This window comes from Bufo gargarizans, chromosome 3 (genome assembly GCF_014858855.1).
Source record: "Bufo gargarizans isolate SCDJY-AF-19 chromosome 3, ASM1485885v1, whole genome shotgun sequence".
Taxonomy (NCBI): Eukaryota; Metazoa; Chordata; class Amphibia; order Anura; family Bufonidae; genus Bufo; species Bufo gargarizans.
Genome location: NC_058082.1, coordinates 263630028 through 263650534, shown reverse-complemented (window position 1 = coordinate 263650534; position 20507 = coordinate 263630028). Strand labels below are relative to the sequence as shown.

Sequence of the window (20507 nt, the reverse complement as noted above, 5' to 3'; positions counted from 1 at the left end):
ATTCGATTTGCCGGTTCCTGGCTGCAGAGAGCCTTTCTAGTAAAGTAAAACACTGTGCCAGCTTTTTTTGGGGTGAGAGGTATGTCACACCCGTTGAAAATAGTTGTTCCAATAACGCTTGTCCCTCTATATATCTGCGGTATCGCAGCAGAACCGCACACAACTGCTGCACAATACAAATGCACTATAATATACTTTCTATGTTAGAAAGTATATTATAGGTATATCACACCCCTCAGTATATCACACCTATCGATAGCACACCTATACCAGTTCTTAAAAGGACTTTTGTGGCCCTATTAGCTAGCGTTTGGTGTCCCTAACAGTCTGTCCCTACTCCACACAGCAACCTCTCCCTACACTGGCAAATTTGGATCTGGCAGCCACAGCAGGAGGATACCACAAAGTGGCAAAGTGACATAATGTGGATATGGCAGCAGCAGTAGCAGCAGGGGGATACCACAGAGTGTCAAGGGGACATAGTGTGGAGATGGCAGTAGCAGCAGCAGAATCAGGAGACCACAAAGTAAACCAGTAACAGAGTGGGGCAGTGGGTGGCAAAACCAGTGCCCGCTAATGAAGGAACGGCTGAAAGAAGGAGCACTTGGCATCAGATGTGTGGCATCAGGCAGGTGGCAGTAACAGAGTAGTAGCTGAGGCAGGTAGTAATTAGAAACCAGTCTCTAATCAAAGTGTTGGTGTGGCACCATGGATGATCTAGTCTGATCCATCAGGAATTGGTGGTTGGAAATCCTGGCTGATCCACGCCTGATTCATCCTGACAAAGGTCAGTCTCTCCACATTTTGGGCGGACAGGCGAGTTCTCCTTGGGGTAGCTATGGCCCCCACTGCACTAAACACCGGCTCTGATACCACACTATTGGCCAGGCAGGAGAGCTTTTCCATATCAAATTCTGCTAGTTGTGGCCACAAATCCAGTTTGGCTATGCAGTAGTCCAGCGGATCTTCAATGTGGGGTGGCAGGGTACTGTCTAAGTATGCCAACACCTGCTAGTTCAGGTCCTGCTCCAGGTCTACCTGCTGCTGCTGGTGAGTAGTTTCTTCATTATGCGGGTTTAGAAAGCTACTCATCAGCGACTGTAGACTCAGGCTGCTGCTGATGGAGCTGGTACTGCTCCTGCCACCCCACCCCTCTCCAGCAGCCATGGAGACTGGCCCACCTTCTGTTCTACATATTTGTGCAGCGCTGGTACTGCCTTTTTCAAAAAGAAATGACGACTTAGGACTCTCCACCTCGGCTCGGCACAAGCCATCAGTTCTCTGAAAAGTGCAGAGTCCACCACTTGTATAGGGAGGGACTGCAGCACCAGCAACTTGGACAGGAACACGTATAGCTTCTGCGCCGTTGGATGCATCTCTTGGCAATCGCTTTGGTTATCGATTGCTGACGGAATGACTGACGAGGAGTAGGAGCAGGAGCATCTGGACCAGCAGAAGAAGGGAATGACAGCTCCCTTCGGCTGAGGTGGTGGAGCCTTGACTGTCTGAAACCGGATGAGTGCCACTGGGTGATGCAGTGGTCGCCACGGTTCTCCCAGGCCACTTTATGGTGACACTGCATATGTTAACGCAGGGCTGTGGTGCCAACATTGGCACCCTGGCCACGCTTCACCTTCTGCCCACATATTCTACATATGGCCATTTTGACCTCCTCCGGCGGCTTCACAAAAAAACTGTCACACCGTCTAGTTTCCACCTAACAGTCCGCACTGAGTGACTGCTACCTTGCTGGCTCAGCCACTGTCTCACGGGCAAGCTACCACCCTCTTCTTCTGATGATAATGAAGCCCCTTCTGCACCCGGCTCCCAAGTGCGATCGGCTTCATCATCATAAAGTAGTGTCTGCACGTCCCGGATGTCCTCCTCAATGGTCTCTGGGTCAGGAGCCTGACCGCTCGCAACACCACCTCCCAAGCCACTCTCCTCATCACTACTTGCCCGCCTAGCGGAGGAAGCGGCGGATGTCTCCTCCAGATCTTGGGTGGCCAGTAGCTGCTGACTGTCCTCTAGTAGTTCTTCCTCACTGAAAAGTGGAGCTGAGCCCACAGCATGTAGTACTTCTTGCGGTGAGGGAACAGAAAAGGCCAGAGGCAGGTTGAGGACAGGTGAGGGCACAGGGCCTGCTCCCGGGCCATGCCAACTAAGGGTTGTGTCTGACGAACCCACCGACTCTTGGCTGGGGGTGTCTGATGTCACTTTGGATGATGTGGATGACCGTGCTAACCAATCAAGAACCTCAGGGTTGCTGGTCAAGACACGACCGCTAGATGACACTGGGAGCTCAGGCCTCTCACTGTGACTCCTGCTGCCACGCCCCCTTAATCTGCTGCGACCTCTGCTTGTGCCAAATACATTTAGGCCTCTGCCAATCCTCTGTGCATGGCCTGGCACTTCTTTGCCTGACATACTTGCAGCTGAACTAAACAAATTTAAACGGAAATGAAAACACCCCTAAAAGCGACAAATATATATATTTTTTTTTACTGAAATAGGCCACTAAAAACTTTCACCACAAAACTGCAGAAGTGACCCATAAAAAACTTAAAGAGTGAAGTGTGTATACACTTTAATTTTTTTACAGTATAATCCCCCATACGCTTTCACCAGAAAAAACTGCAACAGTGCAGTGCGTATATATTTATCTTTTTTTATGAAATACACTCATAGACGCTTTCACCAGAAATAACAGTGCGGTGAGTATAAATTATTGTTTTTTTCACTGTAATACACCACTATACGCTTTCAACAGAAATAACTGCAACAATGCAGTGCGTATATATTTTTCTTTTTTTACTGTGATACGCACCTATATGCTTTCAACAGAAATAACTGCAACAGTGCAGTGTGTAAATTTTTTTTTTTTTACTGTAATACGCCTGTATACGCTTTCACCAGAAAAAACTGCAACAGTGCAGTGCATATATATTTTCCTTATTTTACAGTATTACACCACTATACGCTTTCAACAGAAATAACTGCAACAATGCAGTGCGTATTGTAAGAAGGTACAAGGAATCATCGTGGATGATAGGTACGTGTCACCGAGGTTCCTGGCCTTGATGGAGTAAGGTTTTTATGTGTCAGCAGCAGTTGCTGTTTGACATCTTGGTACTTGGCAATGGCTGTAATAGCTGATCCGGGATGGCTCTTACTGGGAGTAGTCAAAGTGCTGGGTGGGTGACTACTCCCCACGTTCCAGGATGGATTTTGCCAGGCATAAAACCAGCCAGCACTGCCAGGTGGAGAGGATTAATTCCGTCTGAAAGTGGAGCTCAGGAGGTCTGTGTGCTGGGATCTGAGGCCTGTACTGGGCTGGAGAGTGGAGACTCATGTGTCAGGGGAACAGGCCGTCTAAAGCCTGTGTTTGAACTTTCTGAGGCAGAACTGCCACCAAGGTGGCTTTTCTTATATTAACTTGCCATTGGGTGTGAAATAACACCAACACTGTAAAAGTGAAGTTCTGTTTTTGGCATCATGTGTGAATAAACACTGAAGTTTGAATTACGAACTTGTATTTTGCCTCTATACTGGGTCCGCTTAGCCTAACTACCAGAGCGAATCCCCACAGTATATATTTTTGTTGTTTTACAGTAATACACCTCTATATACTTTCAAAAAAAAAACTGCAACAGTGCAGTGCGTATATATTTTTCTTATTTTACTGTAATACGCCCCTATACGCTTTAAACATAAATAACTGCAACAGTGCGTATATATTTTCATTTTTTTACTGTAATATGCCCCTATAGGTTTTCACCAGAAATAACTGCAATAACTGCGTCTCTCCCTTCACTAAGATGCTGTGAAATTATTCCTCCCTATCCTTTCCCTGCACTTATAAATATTTTTTTCTGTCTTTTTTTTCCACAATAGTTTTTCCAATTGCTGTCCCTAGTGCCTTCACACATCTGTCCCTGCACTCTGAACACTGGAAAATGTCTGACTCTAAGATAGCTGCCGTATTTATAGGGCTGTGACATCACAGGGCTGGCTGGCTACTGATTGGCTGCATGCAGGCATGTCAATCTGGTTGATCCCACCTTCCCAGAGTTCCTTGCCCCATGTCCTCAGTCCTCACACCTGTAGCCGCCATTTTAGAAAAAATGCAGTTCATTACCACAAAGCGCAAGGAAATTCGCATTCGCTGCAAATCGAATTTTTCCTGAAATTCTAAACGAATTCCACTTTGTCAACTTCGATTTGCTTATCTCTAATTACTACACGGTCAAGTAAAAAATTTGTAAAGCATCAATTACCTTGGTTCTCCGAGTGGCATTTACACAGATACTTTAGAGTATGACTGGCCTCATTAAGGAGATTGTTGAGCTCAGAAATTGAAAAGCCAATTTTTTTTCCTAATAATAAAATAAATAAGCACAGGGGAAAATATTATTAATTCAGCAAAATGGAAAAACAAACTACATAACAAACTGTAACTTTATTGTGTATACTGTACTTTATAATGCCTACCATTTATAGATGAATCAAATCCCATCACATCTGCATTATATAATTTTGAGAAAGAATCCAATATGGCACAGAGTTTTTGAGCCAAACCCGCAACATTTGAAAATCCTGTAACGGTGCGAGAAGAGATCATTTAAATCAGTCATCTTACATATTGGTATAGTCTTATTAGTACTGCTGACAGTCCTCGTTCTACATACAACCGCTACTTATAAATATATATTAGCAGCAAACAGTAGTGCCTATCTTATCATTTAAAGTGTAGGGTGCTAAAGTCCTAGTTATTGTTTATGTGTTCAGATTAGGTGTATAGTGTATAGTGGTCACAAGGTGGTATAGGTTCAGTATGATCAGCTCTGGTGGAGGGTCCTTTGAGCTAGACAGCCAGCCTACACTTTTTCAGGGACTACTTAGTTTGGCATTCGGTAATAAATAACTACTGTCAGATTCTTACCTTGAAGTAGCTGACACCTACCAGTGCAAAATGTGTAACAGGCCTGACACCTACCAATGTAAAATGTGTAACGGGCCTGACACCTACCAATGCAAAATGTGTAACAGGCCTGACACTTACCATGTACCATTTATGCTGCAGCCTTTTTATGTGGCAGAGGGGCTTTTTGGCCCCTCATGAAGGATTTACCCCAGGAAGACAAACCCTATCCATATATCCTATTAGGGAATATGGGCATCATACAGAGGGTCTCCTGTTTGGGACCCCTTTAAGAGCCAGAACAGAGTTTGTCATTCATTTGCCACCAACTAATACTACATTTCCCTTGCAGAGACCGCTGCAAGGTAAATGCCTGGTTGACAGACTGATTTAGCCAAGGGTGCCAACAGCAAGAACTACGGTGATCAGCTAATAGACCCGGTGGTTGCACTGTAAAAGGGGTGTGCAAACATGGAAGGAATATCTTATTCTAATCAAAGTGCAGTGGATATAAAAAGTCTACACACCCCTGTTAAAATGTCAGGTTTCTGTGACGTAAAAAAATTAGACAAAGATAAATAATTTCAGAACTTTTTTCACCTTTAATGTGACCTATAAACTGTACCAGTCAATTGAAAAACAAACTAAAATCTTTTAGGTAGAGGGAAGAAAAATATAAAAATAAAATAATATGGTTGCATATGTGTGCACACCCTTAAACTAATACTTTGCTGAAGCACCTTTTGATTTTATTACAGCACTCAGTCTTTTTGGGTATGAGTCTATCAGCATGGCACATTTTGACTTGGCAAGATTTGCCCACTCTTCTTTGCAAAAACACTCCGAATCTGTCAGATTGCGAGGGCATCTCCTGTGCACAGCCCTCTTCAGATCACCCCATAGATTTTCAATCGGATTCAGGTCTGGGCTCTGGCTGGGCCATTCCAAAACTTTAATCTTCTTCTGGTGAAGCCATCCCTTTGTTGATTTGGATGTATGCTTTGGGTCGTTGTCATGCTGTTCATAATTCCCTCTAGCTTAACTAAGGCCCCAGTTCCAGCTAAAGAAAAACAGCTCTGAAGCATGATGCCGCCACCACCATGCTTCACTGTGGGTATGGTGTTCTTTTAGTGATGTGCAGTGTTGTTTTTGCGCCAAACATATCTTTTGGAATTATGGCCCAAAAGTTCAACCTTGGTTTCATCAGACCATAACCATGTTTTTCTTCTTAAGAAAAGGCTTTCGTCTTGCCGCTCTACCCCACAGTCCAGACATATGAAGGATACGGGAGATTGTTGTCACATGTACCACACAGCCAGTACTTGACAGATATTCCTGCAGCTCCTTTAATGTTGCTGTAGGCCTCTTGGTAGCTTCCCAGATCTCGTATTTTTATCAATTTTGGAGGGACGTCCAGTTCTTGGTAATGTCACTGTTGGGCCATATTTTCTCCACTTGATGATGACTGTCTTCACTGTGTTCCATGGTATATCTAATGCCTTGGAAATTATTTTGTACCCTTCTCCTGACTGATACCTTTTAACAATGAGATCCCTCTGATGCTTTGGAAGCTCTCTGTGGACCATGGCTTTTGTTGTGGGATGCAACTAAGAAGATTTCAGGAAAGACCAACTAGAGCAGCTGAACTTTATTTGGGGTTAATCAGAGGCACTTTAAATGATGGCAGGTGTATGCTGACTCCTATTTAACATGATTTTGAATGTGATTGTTTAATTCTGAACACAGCTACATCCCCAGTTATAAGAGGGTGTGCACACTTATGCAACCACATTATTATAATTTTTTTCTTTTTTTTCTTCCTTCCACCTAAGGCCTCTTTCACACGGGCGTCATGTTTTTTGCCCGGATAAGAGGCGGGTGCGTTGCGGGAAAATGCGCGATTTTTCCGCGCGAGTGCAAAACATTGTCATGCGTTTTGCACTCGCCTGAGAAAAATCACGCATGTTTGGTACCCAGACCCGAACTTCTGTGGATTGATGTTCTGAAGATTGTATTATTTTCCCTTATAACATGGTTATAAGGGAAAATAATAGCATTCTGACTACAGAATGCTTAGTATAATAGTGCTGGAAGGGTTAAAAATAATAAAAAAGTTAACTCACCTTATCCTCTTGTTCGCGTAGATCCCGGTCTGTTCTTTAGCTGTGGACTGAATGACCTGAGGTGATGTCAGATCACATGCTCCAATCACATGGTCCATCACCATGGTGATGGAGCATGTGATCTGACGTCATCAAAGGTCCTTCAGCCACAGCTAAAGAACAGACCGGCCTCTACGCGAACAAGAGGAGAAGGTGAGTTAACTTTTTTATTATTTTTAACCCTTCCAGCACTATTATACTAAGCATTCTGTAGTCAGAATGCTATTATTTTCCCTTATAACCATGTTATAAGGGAAAATAATACAGGGAATAGACTGTCACCTAGAACCCATGCGTGAAAATCGCACCGCATCCGCACTTGCTTGCGGATGCATGCGATTTTCATGCAACCCCATTCATTTCTATAGGGCCTGCGTTACGTGAAAAACGCACAAAGAGGAGCATGCTGCGATTTTCACGCAACGCATAAGTGATGCGTGAAAATCACCGCTCGTGTGCACAGCCCCATAGTAATGAATGGGTCAGGATTCAGTGCGGGTGCAGTGCGTTCACCGCACGCATCGCACCCGCACGGAAAACTCGCCCGTGTGAAAGGGGCCTAAAAGATTTCAGTTTGTTTTTCAATTGAGTTGTGCAGTTTATAGGTCACATTAAAGGTGGAAAAAGTTCAGAAATGTATCTTTGTCTCATTTTTTTACATCACAGAAACCTGACATTTTAACAGCAGTGTGTAGACTTTTTATATCCACTGTACATACAATTCTGCCAATTTAGGCTGAGTTCACACGAGCGTGACAGATTAGGTCCGGATGCGTTCAGGGTGCGTTCAGTTAAACTCGCACCATTTTGCAAGCAAGTTCAGTCAGTTTTGGCTGCAATTGCGTTTAGTTGTTCAGTTTTTTCCGCGCGGGTGCAATGCGTTTTGATGCGTTTTTCACGCGCGTGATAAAAAAACTGAAGGTTTACAAACAACATCTCCTAGCAACCATCAGTGAAAAACGCATCGCACCCGCACTTGCTTGCAGATGCAATGCGTTATTAACGCAGCCCCATTCACTTCTATGGGGCCAGGGCTGCGTGAAAAACGCAGAATATAGAACATGCTGCGATTTTAAAGCATTGCAGAAGTGATGCATGAAAAAAAAGCTCATGTACACAGCCCCATTGAAATGAATGGTCAGGATTCAGTGCAGGTGCAATGCGTTCACCTACTGCATTGCACCCGCGCGGAAATCACGCCCGTGTGAACGCAGCCTTAGAAAGCATATATATGGGCATAACTTGCTTGATTCTGTTCATAGATTCAGACACATTTGGGCGCAAGAACAGCAAAAACAAACACCCCTCTGAAATACAGTATGTCTGAATCACGTTCTATAAACAACATCAATAGAAGCAACAGTCTAAATTATAATAATTACCCATCTTTGTAGACTAATTATTTTATCTCATGCTGGACGAGAACATAACACATTTGCTAATAGAGTTTTGAAGATTTATGATTCTATGCCAAGATGAGTTTCCTTTCATACAGAGATACCAGAAGAACTGGTATCTTACAAAAAACCCATTCTCTCGGCACATTTCGTGCAGAAGAAAATTACAAGCACTGATAAGTTTATTTCAAGTTTCTTAATGCTTTACAATATATAATAATGGATGTACTTATCCACGAAGCATGGTGATAGATCTGTGTAATTAAAAGCCACTAAGATTTGGGGAAATGGAAACCATGCATACCCTAATGATGATTTGCAATTATATGTAAGGATGTATTCATATATTTATCTATTCCTAAGAAATTAGGGTAATAAGACTGGATGGTAAAACAAGACTGCGGTATTTTCAGCTAAATAAATTGCAATACTTCAGATTACTAACAATGAGGATTCAGAGCAAATAACCTGAAGCACTAAAGGCCACACTCATTTGTAATCTTTTCTCCGCCATTGTAATGTATATAAAATAAATCTATGAGATCTTGGTGGTTGTGCAGGAATTGTATGCCTTTTGTAGACAGAATTTTAATACAGTAAATATCCCGCTATCTGATGACATTTGGCTATGCATGTGAATGTCATTTTTTATGTCCTAGCAGTAGTAGCTTGGTAATATCTGGAAATAGGCTTCCGCAAATTTCCTGATGCAAATGGACAGTTGAAGATTCCCAGATTATACCTCATCCCAACAATACAGTAACAGCATGTGGACAAAAAGTGGGAGTACTAAATGCAGATGGTGGCTACCTATGGGTTAAAAGGGTTATACAGTTTTGTAAAATTGCTGGCCTGTTCGTTGAATTGGATAAAGCTGCAATACACAGAACAGCTTCTACAAAAAGTACAGCATTCTGAGAAAGCACCAGCCTGCAAACAGATGTAACCATTGAAAAGGCTCCTTTAAAAAGGTGGTTGGCAGGCTGCAGATCCTTCTAATATTAATGGCCTGTTCTAATGATAGACATGAATTTAATAAAATGGGATAATAAATTTAAAGGGATTTTCCAACTTTTTTATACTGATGACCTCTCCTCAGGATTGAATGTCAGTTTCTGATCCCAGGTTTCGGACCCCTGCCAATCAGCTTTTTGAGGAGACCACAGTTTACCAGGCACAGTATGTACGTTGTATAGTGGCTGTGCTTGGTATCGCAGCTCAGCCCCATTCACTTGAATGGGACTGAGCTATGCCTAAGCCACGTTACCGATGACATCACTGGCCTAGGCTAAGCTGCGAGAAGGCTGAAACACTCACAGGAGTTCTGCAGCCTGCTCAAACAGCTGACCAGTGGGGGTCCAGGGTGTGTCGGACATCCAAAGATCAGATACCGAAGACCTATTTGGAGGATAGGTCACATCAGTATAAAAAAAGTTGGAAAACCCCTTTAAGCTCTTAGCTATTTCCTTCAGTCTCATAGAGAGTGAATGGAGCATTACTACTCATGTCACACAGAGAACAAACAGTGAATTTCACCCTACCTATTGCAGCAAAAATCCACAGAATTGAGATCCTGTGGATTTAAAATCCAAACTGCAAATTAATTTACACATGGAAATATTTCTTGTTAAACTCTCATGCACTTTGCTGCAACTATATTCCATAGTGGATTTTCCACGTGCAAATCCGTGCAATCCTTATGTCATTTTAATGTAAAGAAATATATAAAAATACATTTACATGTGATGACACATTGTCCATGCAGTTAATCCAACGTGATGAGGAATGGAGACAGCCCTCCTCTATGCATGATTGGCATAAAGGAGTGCTGTCTCCATTCTTTATCACTTCAGATTTTTCATTGCTTGGGGGCATTGAAACTTATGCATGGGAGGCACACACCCACATTTTCCACTGCCTGGAGTGCTGTCCAAATCGATAACTATATACATTTGCCTGACCCTTTGTATGCAAAATCCTGAGATGTACAGTCATTGTTTAAACTGTCTAATATTTATCAATCTTGGTATTTGATAATTCACTGGTTTCCTTTAAAGAGTTTGGCTGCTTTAGGACTTATGTTGAACAATGTTTACTTTTATGCATCCCGATGTACATGTACGTCAGAGCTGCGAGAAGGATGCATGAAGTGGATACAGGAACTTAGCCTACTCCATACACCGCGGGTGCCGGCTGTGTTATACATTTGAAACCCGCCTGTTGTGGCCAGGATAACTCTCATCCTGGATGTTTATCCCCTCAGATGCCAAAGTAAATAGCGACCGTAGCATTTAAGTGGTAAGTAAAAAGGACAGGGCTCCCTCTTTCCCTCAATCCTCTCTGGAAGGGCGAGGGCTCCCTCTGTCCCTCAGCTGTCCTCTGGCAGGGTGTAATAAAATGGCAGTAAAATCATCATACACCACATTATCGCAGTATTGCAGTGTATGGTACAAGCAATCGAGCGTCTGACCTACTAAAATATCATTATATTTACCTTGTGTGGTGAATGTTATCAATAAAACTCCAACACCAGAATTGTGGATTTTTTGTGACCTCCTCAATAAAATGGAATAATAAAATGATAAAAAATCTGCATTTTCCCCAAAGGTTTGCCAATAAAAACTACAGCTCAGCCCACAAAAAATAAGTTTACACACCTTTGTCCACAGGAAAAATAAATAGAGTAACGGGTGGCAGAATATGACGACACAAAACAATTATAATTTTCTTTTTGTAAAACATAATACAAAAAATATATATTTGGTATCAGCATAATCGTACTGACATGCAGAATAAAGTCATTGTGTAAATTTTTACCCCATAGTGAAAAGTGCAAAAACAAAACCCAAACAAGAATGGCAGAATTGAGTGTTTTCTTTTTCACCCCAACATTAAATGGTGTTGTTAAAAAAAAAACTTACAATTTGCCCTGCAAATAAAACAAGCCCTCATACGACTGTAGCAATGGAAAAATAAAATAAAAATATGGTTCTTAGAAGGCAAGGAGGACATTTTTTTTATTGTAATTGTCAAAATTGGTATGGTCCTGAAGGGCTTAAGAACCATACATTCTACTTGTTTTTCTGTGCCATTTGCCAGGGTGATGCCCAGTGTCCTTGGTTGGCAAGCCTCTGCCCTCTACCTGCTGCACTGGTCCATAAAATGGCTGCAAATGGAGGGGCATGTGACCAGACACGTCTCTTTACATTCTCCATAGTAATGCGGTGCACATAGGAAACTAGCACCGACACAGTAGAAGAGGATTAGTGATGTGAATGGTCACATGCCTCTCCATCTGCAGCCTTTTTATGGATGGGAATGATGGCTTGTCAACCAATGACATGGCTATATTGTAGGTATAGCTAACTGTCAATCTGAAGCAACCAGCTTGGTGAGTGTTTTCGCCTCATCCGTTGGCTTGGACTGCTCTCCACAATACGCACATTAGAGGTACATTTATATGTTCTATTGGCTTAATGTACTACCATCCATCTGTTATGGCGGCTTACAGGCTGTTTGCTGTCTGAGACTGCCAAATGCAGTTCTTTTTGTTATTTCTGTCTCGTATAACTGCCAAGAATGAACTGCAATTAAAAATAGTTTACAGATCTTTTCAGCTGTACATTTTCAACACTAACTCCAAGAACCACATAAAGTCTGTTCTTCAATTTGCCAGCAATTTACAGCAAGTAATGTGTAATTTATCACAAATAAATGATTTCTGGAGCAGCATCGTCCTTTTTATACTTTTAAGATGCTCAGTAAAATAAAATCATAATAATAACCTGCCATTCAATATTATATAGAATAAGAAATATTTCAAATATACTGTAAGACAAGTAAAACTCTAATTATACATGGTGAATGCAACTCAGAATACTGCTATGTTTCTGTTGCGCTAGCAAATGTGTTTTAAATACCTTTTAGAAGGAGTTTTGCCTCAAGAATGAACCTGACAGGAAATTCACCAACTCCGACTATTCGAAAACAATTCAGAAACTTATCAGGTAGATATGAGTTACAGTAGTTGTTTGTAGGCAAAGTGGCCCAAGAAGACCTAGATTTATATAAAACAGAATGCAACAAAAGTAAGTTACACTTCTATGATGACTAAGGGTCCATTCCCATGTCTACAAGTGTTTTGCGGTCCGCAAATTGCAGATCCGAAAAACACGGACACCGGCCATGTGCGGTCCACATTTTGCCTATTCTTTTCGGTGGCTGCTGACAAGAATAAGACAAGCTCTATCCTTTTTGCGGGGCCACGGAACAGAAGTCACCATGTGCTGTCCACATCTTTTGCGTCCCCATTAAAATGAATGGGTCGTGTGCGGACATGTGAATGGACCCTAACACATATGTTAAAAAAGTGCAATACTATCATCATTATAACGACTGTAAATGTACACCGAAGTGGTGGTTTTCAGGTTGTTGTTTGTAGAGAGTAATTTTGGAAAATTCTACGTTTGTTACCAGTGGGTGTTCTTTTCATGGACAATAGATTTAATTATATCTTTATATATAGTAGACTAGAGAATCAAATCTCTGCTACATAACACTGGAAACAGTTAGCCTTAGCCTACATTCACACAACCGTATGAATGCGTTTGCATCCGTTTCAGAACTTTGCAAAATGGGTGTGGACCCATTCATTTTAATGGGGGCCGCAAAAGGTGCTGTCCACATCCGTAGTTAAGTTCCGCAGCCCCGCAAAAAAGATAGAGCATGTCCTTTTCTTGTCTGCAATGGCAGACAAGAATAGGCATTTTCTATGGTAGTGGCCGGTATGTGCGGTCCGCACACTTCGGTCATGTGAATGTAGCCTTAAAAGGTATTCCATCAAATATGGAAAACGTGGGAATTAGACAGTGCCAAATCAGGGCTCTATGCAGGAACATTTCTACAATATATAACCATATGTGAACCAAACCTGCTGTTTAGGGTGCATTCACATCATCGTTTAGGCTAGTTTCACACTAGCGGCAGGGGACTCCGGCAGGCTGTTCACCCGCCAGAACAGCCTGCCGGAGTCCCCTGCCACTAATGTGAAAGTACCCTTAGCTTTCCGTTCTTCTGATCCATCAGAAGAAGAGAGAGATAAAAAAAAACAGGATCCATTAAAAAAACTGATCCTGTTTCATCAGTTGTCATCCGTTTGAGCCATTTCTGTCTGAGATCCGTTTTTTACATTGGAAAAAACTGTATGCAGTACTTTTGTTTCCATCTAAAAAAACAGATCTCAGACAGAAATGGCTCAAACGGACGACAACTGATGCAAAAGGATTCGTTTTTTACTAGATTCTGTAAGAAAACGGATCCTATGCAATCCTATGCATAAGGGTGGGTTCACATCTGCGCCCTGGATTCCGTTATGGCTTTCAGTTATAAAATGGTTATAACGGAAAATAACGGAATCCATAAGATGGAAGTCAAAACGGAAGCCTTTAGAGGCATTCCATTTTGATCCGTCTTAATAGAAGTCTATGCGGAATAATAACGGATCCGTCTGTGTCCCGTTATGCAAGACAGGAAACAAAGTCCTGTCGACAGGACTTTTTCTCCGTTCTGCATAGCAGAAACCAGACAGATCCGTTATGCTTCCCCATAGACTTCTATTAAGACGGAAAGCAAAACGTAATGCTTTAAAGGCTTCCGTTTTGCATTCCGTCATAATACAAGTCTATGGGCAGCATAAGGGACCCGTCCTTCCGTCTTATGGATTCCGTTATTTTCCGTTATAACCATGTTATAACGGAAAGCCATAACGGAATCCAGAAGGCAGATGTGAACCCAACAAGATCCGTTTTTTTTTTTACAGGATCCTTTTTTTTTTTTTTTCTCTCTCCTTCTGACTGATCAGAAGAATGGAAAGCTAAACGGTGATGTGAACGCACCCTTACTCACAAAAAAGCGTCTGCATATTGGACTTCTTTTGTGCAACTGAACAGCATGGCTGCAATTGTTAAAGACAATATTGTTGCTGTTGATAAGGCAGGGTTCACTTTTGCTAAAATAATTTCTTTTTTTTCAATCATAGGAACAGAAAAATGGAATTCAATGCTGCAATTGGTCCATGCCTGAAGGGTTCCCTTTGACTTCTCACATGTTCCGTCAGGTTCTATTATAGTGTCCATCATTTAGTGTCCGTCCATCATGCTGCACTAATCTTTTTCCAGCAAACTTGACAGAAACTGAGGTGGAAAACAGAATCTCCAACGCAGATGTAAACCTAACCTTAACAACAGGTAGCCTGAGTGTTCAGATGTTCCTACCATTTGTTGGTAAAATACTATGTAATACAGTTATGCAAACAACACATTTAGAGAATTGAATGGTCAACAAAAGTTAATAGCAGTATGAGTCAGTGTTCAGCAAAGTAATTGCCAAATATATATATATGTCTGTGAGAATTCTACAATTAGCCCAATTATCATACCTATCAAGGGTACCATACCTTTTAATGATTGCAATGCATGCACCTGCTGGGCTTAAAGGGACTTCTTCCAACTGTAAAGTCACTGCTTCTTTCCCAAAATGTCTTGCTGATTGAATTTGTGTTAGAAACTGTGCTAGCAACATCATGCTTGGTTTAGGTAGCTGTTCAATTCCATTTATGCAAACCCAGGCTCCTGAAAACAAATATAGAAATTGGTAAATACTCCAAGTTACGAAATTGCATTCCTCTAACCATTTTTTCATATTATAAATGGTATATATTGAGAAAAGCTCTACCAGCAAACTACTGGAGCACAGCCTGTCAGTAACCAACTGAAAAAGAGCAAATAATAATAATATAGGCTGGCTCACAATATTTTTGCATACAAATTTATTGATACACTAAATAAAACAAACACCAACTTAGTGTCGACATATCAACATAAATACATAAAATAGGTATATAGAGTGCGGAGCTCACGCACAAAACCTAAAAAGCTGGAGTACTCCAAAATAAATAAGACCTTGTGACTAGGGTGTAACTGCAAGAATCATTCAATTGTATCACTCAAATATCCATAGAATTGTATGCCGATTTACCAGCTTGTAGGAACCGTATGGTTCAGGGAATGTCCTTACTGCAAACTCCTACAACGAAAAAGTGCCGTTCAGCAGTAGTACTTACACCGCTTTCAATCAATAGCGCTCCACTTGATTTTTTCTTCTTACGGAGCAAGCTTCCGACCTGTTCTCACAGCGTCCCACGTGACCGGCTAGATAGGTAATTCGTTGGTTGATGACGTAGGCGCTTGGAGCCGTCAGGTTAGCAGAAGCTGATGTAGCTGAGCTCAAACAACCACGAACTCAGCTACATCAGCTTCCGCTAACCTGACAGCTCCAAGCGCCTACGTCATCAACCAGCGAATTACCATCTACGCCGGTCACGTGGGACGCTGTGTGAACAGGTCAGAAGCTTGCTCCGTAAGAAGAAAAAATCCAGTGCAGCACTATTGATTGAAAGCGGTGTAAGTACTACTGCTGAACGGCACTTGAGAACAGAGCTTTCGTTGTAGGAGTTTGCAGTAAGGACATTCCCTGAACCATACGGTTCCTACAAGCTGGTAAATCGGCATACAATTCTATGGATATTTGAGTGATACAATTGAATGATTCTTGCAGTTACACCCTAGTCGCAAGGTCTTATTTATTTTGGAGTACTCCAGCTTTTTAGGTTTTGTGCGTGAGCTCCGCACTCTATATACCTATTTAATGTATTTATGCTGATATGTCGACACTAAGTTGGTGTTTGTTTTATTAAGTGTATCAATAAATTTGTATGCAAAAATATTGTGAGCCAGCCTATATTATTATTATTTTTTCATATTACTTTTTTCATATGTGCTGGGTATCTGATCTTATCAGTGGTTGGGTTGGAGCCGCTGGGAATAAATCTCACCAAAAATACAGCCTACATTTGTAATTCAAACATAAGGTAGGGTTAACTGATGCTCACTGTCATACAAACTATATTAGATGAATTATATTAGCATGCTAACATACAGGGGGGAATTTACTAAGACCTGCATTTTATATACCACCCATGGTCCACACTGTGTTGAATTAAGCTAAAACAAATTTTTTAAAGGGGTTCTCCAGGAATGTTAAACCTGTCCTAGAATATGAGCAGGACTGGTTGCCACCACTTGCAGAGCTGCCGGGGGGAAGGGGAGCTCACTACACACTGCTCTACAATAAATGGAAATTATGGAATCCTGTCTATGATATGCCATCGTGGCTGAGCAGCCTGACAGACTCAAGAATATGTAGTATATGCAAATGCAAAAGCGTAGTGTGGCGCAACCCCCTCACCTGCCCAGGCAGCTCTGCAAGTGGCACCAACCAGTCCTGCCCACATTCTAGTACAGGTTGCTTGTGGTCATTTTAAATCCTTTCCAGAGAGTCCCTTTAAGAGGCAAAATGTTTTTCACATCCTGTGACAGACATTCCAATCTTCAGCAGCCTTGAGCAGGTGTAGAACTGCACTATATGCTAGGCTCTGGCATAAATTAGGGTAAATCTGTCGAGCAGTAGGAGGCCTTGTCCTTCTACCAAGCCCTGCACGCATTTTAAAAAAAAAGCTGCCATTTTTTAAAACAGATTTGCACCAAAATGACAACGAATCCCGTTATCGAATATTATCGATAACGTTGATTAATCGTTGCAGCCCTAGTGTGTACTATTGTGTAACACTTTCTTTGGCAAATAAAAAAGACAATTACTAATGTCACTGTATAAACTTTCTGGAATGGGTTAGGTCAGGTTGGAATAATTAATAACCTTTTATTACTTCCTTTTTGGATTTAGCATGTATTTTTTAAAGTTACACAGTATATGCTAGTTAGGCTAAAATACATTCATTTGACCCCTTATCTTAAAGCATACTAGAATTTGGAAACTAAAAGGCAATTAGGATTTAATTGCTAGATTGTAAATGATTTTTAAATAACACCAATTTACAATGTCTCCTGGTGTAAATGTAATAAAGCATCACCACCTCTGATCAATGAATCCTAGTGACAATCAAAGGCATGTTTAAATTACCATCTGCTTTTCTTGTGTGCTTCCATGATAATCAGATATGCACTGTACACAATTAGCATGACATAGCCCCCGTGTTCAATCTAAAATGTTATTTTATTATGAAAAAAATTAATCTGCACTCTCGCTCCACAGCTGCCAACATGTCCACAAGACTTATTTGTAGTTCTGTAACAGCTAATTGAAATTGTATTACTGTAATGGAAAGGATTCCCTTTAACATTAAATCACTGTAGCAGGAGAATTTACAAATTAGCCCATTGACATGGCCCTAGCTGGAAAAACGTCCTACATAGAATAATGCAATCTTTCATTTTAGCAATGGCAGGACTGTTACAAAAGATTTACTGCTGCAGGCAATTAGGTTTTTAAGCCATCTATTTTTGCCTAGAAAACCGTTCAAGGGGTTGTCCCACTACATAGACTTATTCCATTCAAACAGGTGAATATACGGTCCCTGTTCTCCTATTTGAATACAAGAAGGGTCATCCTTCGGCGCAAAAACGGACAGGCCAGTTGGAGTTCTCTTATTTGGCAAGGCTCTAGCAGTCTGACCCCTGCCGGTCAGACACACACCTGTTTACCCGGCTGCCCGTGCCTGTGATTCTATCCCCACACGCAAGTACAGGCACTGGACTTCCTCACTCCTCTCCACTGCTGCACGCAGTGCTGACAGGCGTGGGCAGCAAGGTTCTTAGCTGTGGTCTGTACTCCTGCCACTGGGATCTCCCTCCTGGCTCTGAGCAGAGTTTGCACTCTGGCTCAAAGTTCCTTGTGTGCATTAATGGTGTGTGCGGGTATGTCTCTCCTGCTTATGTGAGTCAGCATGCGCACGCCTCCAATCTTCCCCAGCCTATGGCTAGTCTGCAGGAGGTATTTAAAGGTGCCTCCTTCTACAGGAAGGCACCTGAGCAACTATGGTTCCTACCCTTGTCTAATTCCCGTGAGCAAAGGTGTTTGTGATTTCTGCCATTACTGTGTTCCGGACCCTGCATCTTGTTTAACAGATTTTGCCTTTCTGCCGCCTGTCCTGACCTTGTATCTTGTCTTATGCCTGCCCTGACCTCGTTTACGGACTTTGCCATATTGCTGCCTGCCCTGACCTCGGACTCTGTATCCCGACCTTGCCTTCCCTCCACTCTGATCAGCCTATGGCCCTCTAGCACATTCTGGGTGTCCTGTACCATCTGGAGGTCAGTCCAGTGGGTCCACACCCAGGTTCTCATTTCCTTGTGTTCCAGCCCGCCCTCAGAGGTAGGGCATGGTGTACCCCTTGGGAAAGTCTATCCTCACCATCAGAGGTATTGTAAAAAACGAGGGGTACACTTAGTCATTCCCCTCTGAGGAGGTTGGTCACATAGGACAGTTGGTTCACACCCAATGACAATTACAACACTGTATCCTGTGAATAGGAGATAAGTGTTTGCAAAGGGACAACCCCAAGGGGTAAATGATAATTTGCACAAATGCTGCCCTTGATGGGAGCTTTCCACTTAGATAGGATTAAGGAAAAACTCACTTAGCAACATAATCAACAAATGATAATACTATCTTTTTTTAAAGTGGTAATATAGTTATATTAAATTATCCCCTATCCTGTGGTTAGGGGATAACTATTAGATTGGTGGGGGTCCTACCACTGAGACCCCCACAGATCACAAGAACAGCGGCCTCGTACCCCATGGAGCCCCACAAAATGAACTGAGTGGCCAGTCAGGCAAGGGTGTGGCTGCTCCATTTATTTCTTTGGACATTTCAGAGATAGTGGAGTGCTGTACTCCGCGCATGCCCAACTGGCTGCTATGTTCATTTGAACGGGCTGCATGGGGTACTGGTCCCTGTTCTTGTGAACAGTTGGGGTCCCAAGGGTAGAACCCCCACCGATTTAATAGTTAGCCCCTATCCTGTGGAGTGCGTACTTTGATTTATTGCTCAATCATACTACTTTATTGTGGCTTTGTATAACCTCAAAGTTGTACACAGCCATAACATTGAACCCCCAGAAGTCTATAGGGCTTTTCTGTGTCTCTATATGCCCCTAATTTTATATGGAGGAATAAAGAGAATTAGATTTATCACATACAAATCTGCCTTAGAGTCTGTCTAATTAAAGGGGTTGTCTCATAAAGACGATTTGTGCATATGTACCCAGACCATTCACGCAAACCATTCCTATACAGCGGTCAACCAAGGTAGATATGACTCCCAGAGTGATAACAGTGATAACAGTGAATATTGGGGGTTTAACATGTCAGACAATGAGAAAAACTAGTACCCGAGGAAGCTAGTCCTTTGCAGATGTCTTTCAAAATGCTGTGATCTGAGTTCTTTGTGCAATGAAAGCTGAACAGAGGTTTTCCCAGTGCGAGAGATAATTCTTGGATGGTAGACTTTTTCCCAGAGGCCTAACAAACAAAAAATTAAGAGTACAGTCAAAGACAAAGAAACTTGCAATATTGGTACATACATGCCTTGTAATAATATGTTTAAGGGTATACACTGAATTAACTGTCAAAAATCATTTGATTGAATACCCTCTTCTAGAGGGATGTATCCCACAACTATGGACCATTACAGTCATCCATCATAAGATGAAATAACTTCTCTAATGTGTTCACATTTCAAGGTGCATTATATCACTATCCCTTACAACAACTGTTATACTCCCTCTATTGTGTACAAACACTACATATAATAACATTACTACCTTCCTAGGAAAATGGGTTACTTTCAGTGAATCTTACCTGTGGTCCAATACACATGGCATCAATTCCAGCAGACACTGCACCCATAACACTTAGAAAGATCCGTTCAGTCAGTGGTGTGATGAACATATGCTCAGCTGACCCTTGGTACTCATAACCATAATGAAGTTTAATATCCCCAATCTGAATATTAGTAGAATATAAAAATAAATGTTTAATAAAGGAGTAAATTAACACAAACGGTAAATCAAAATGATTTATAAAAAAGCTAACTTTCAAGTAGTATTTT

General features: G+C 41.8%; 1 protein-coding gene across 1 annotated transcript in view; it reads right to left on the bottom strand.

The window, feature by feature from the left end:
- The window catches only part of LOC122931526 (dynein beta chain, flagellar outer arm-like), a 466905-nt gene that overhangs the window by 333939 nt on the left and 112459 nt on the right, over window positions 1-20507 (bottom strand). The window contains exons 41-46 of the mRNA XM_044285594.1: window positions 20258-20401; window positions 19789-19918; window positions 14935-15109; window positions 12401-12537; window positions 4492-4596; window positions 4278-4376 (exon numbers count right to left, since the gene is read on the bottom strand). Of these exons, the coding sequence (XP_044141529.1) occupies window positions 4278-4376; window positions 4492-4596; window positions 12401-12537; window positions 14935-15109; window positions 19789-19918; window positions 20258-20401 (790 nt within the window). The remainder of the gene's footprint in view (window positions 1-4277; window positions 4377-4491; window positions 4597-12400; window positions 12538-14934; window positions 15110-19788; window positions 19919-20257; window positions 20402-20507) is intronic.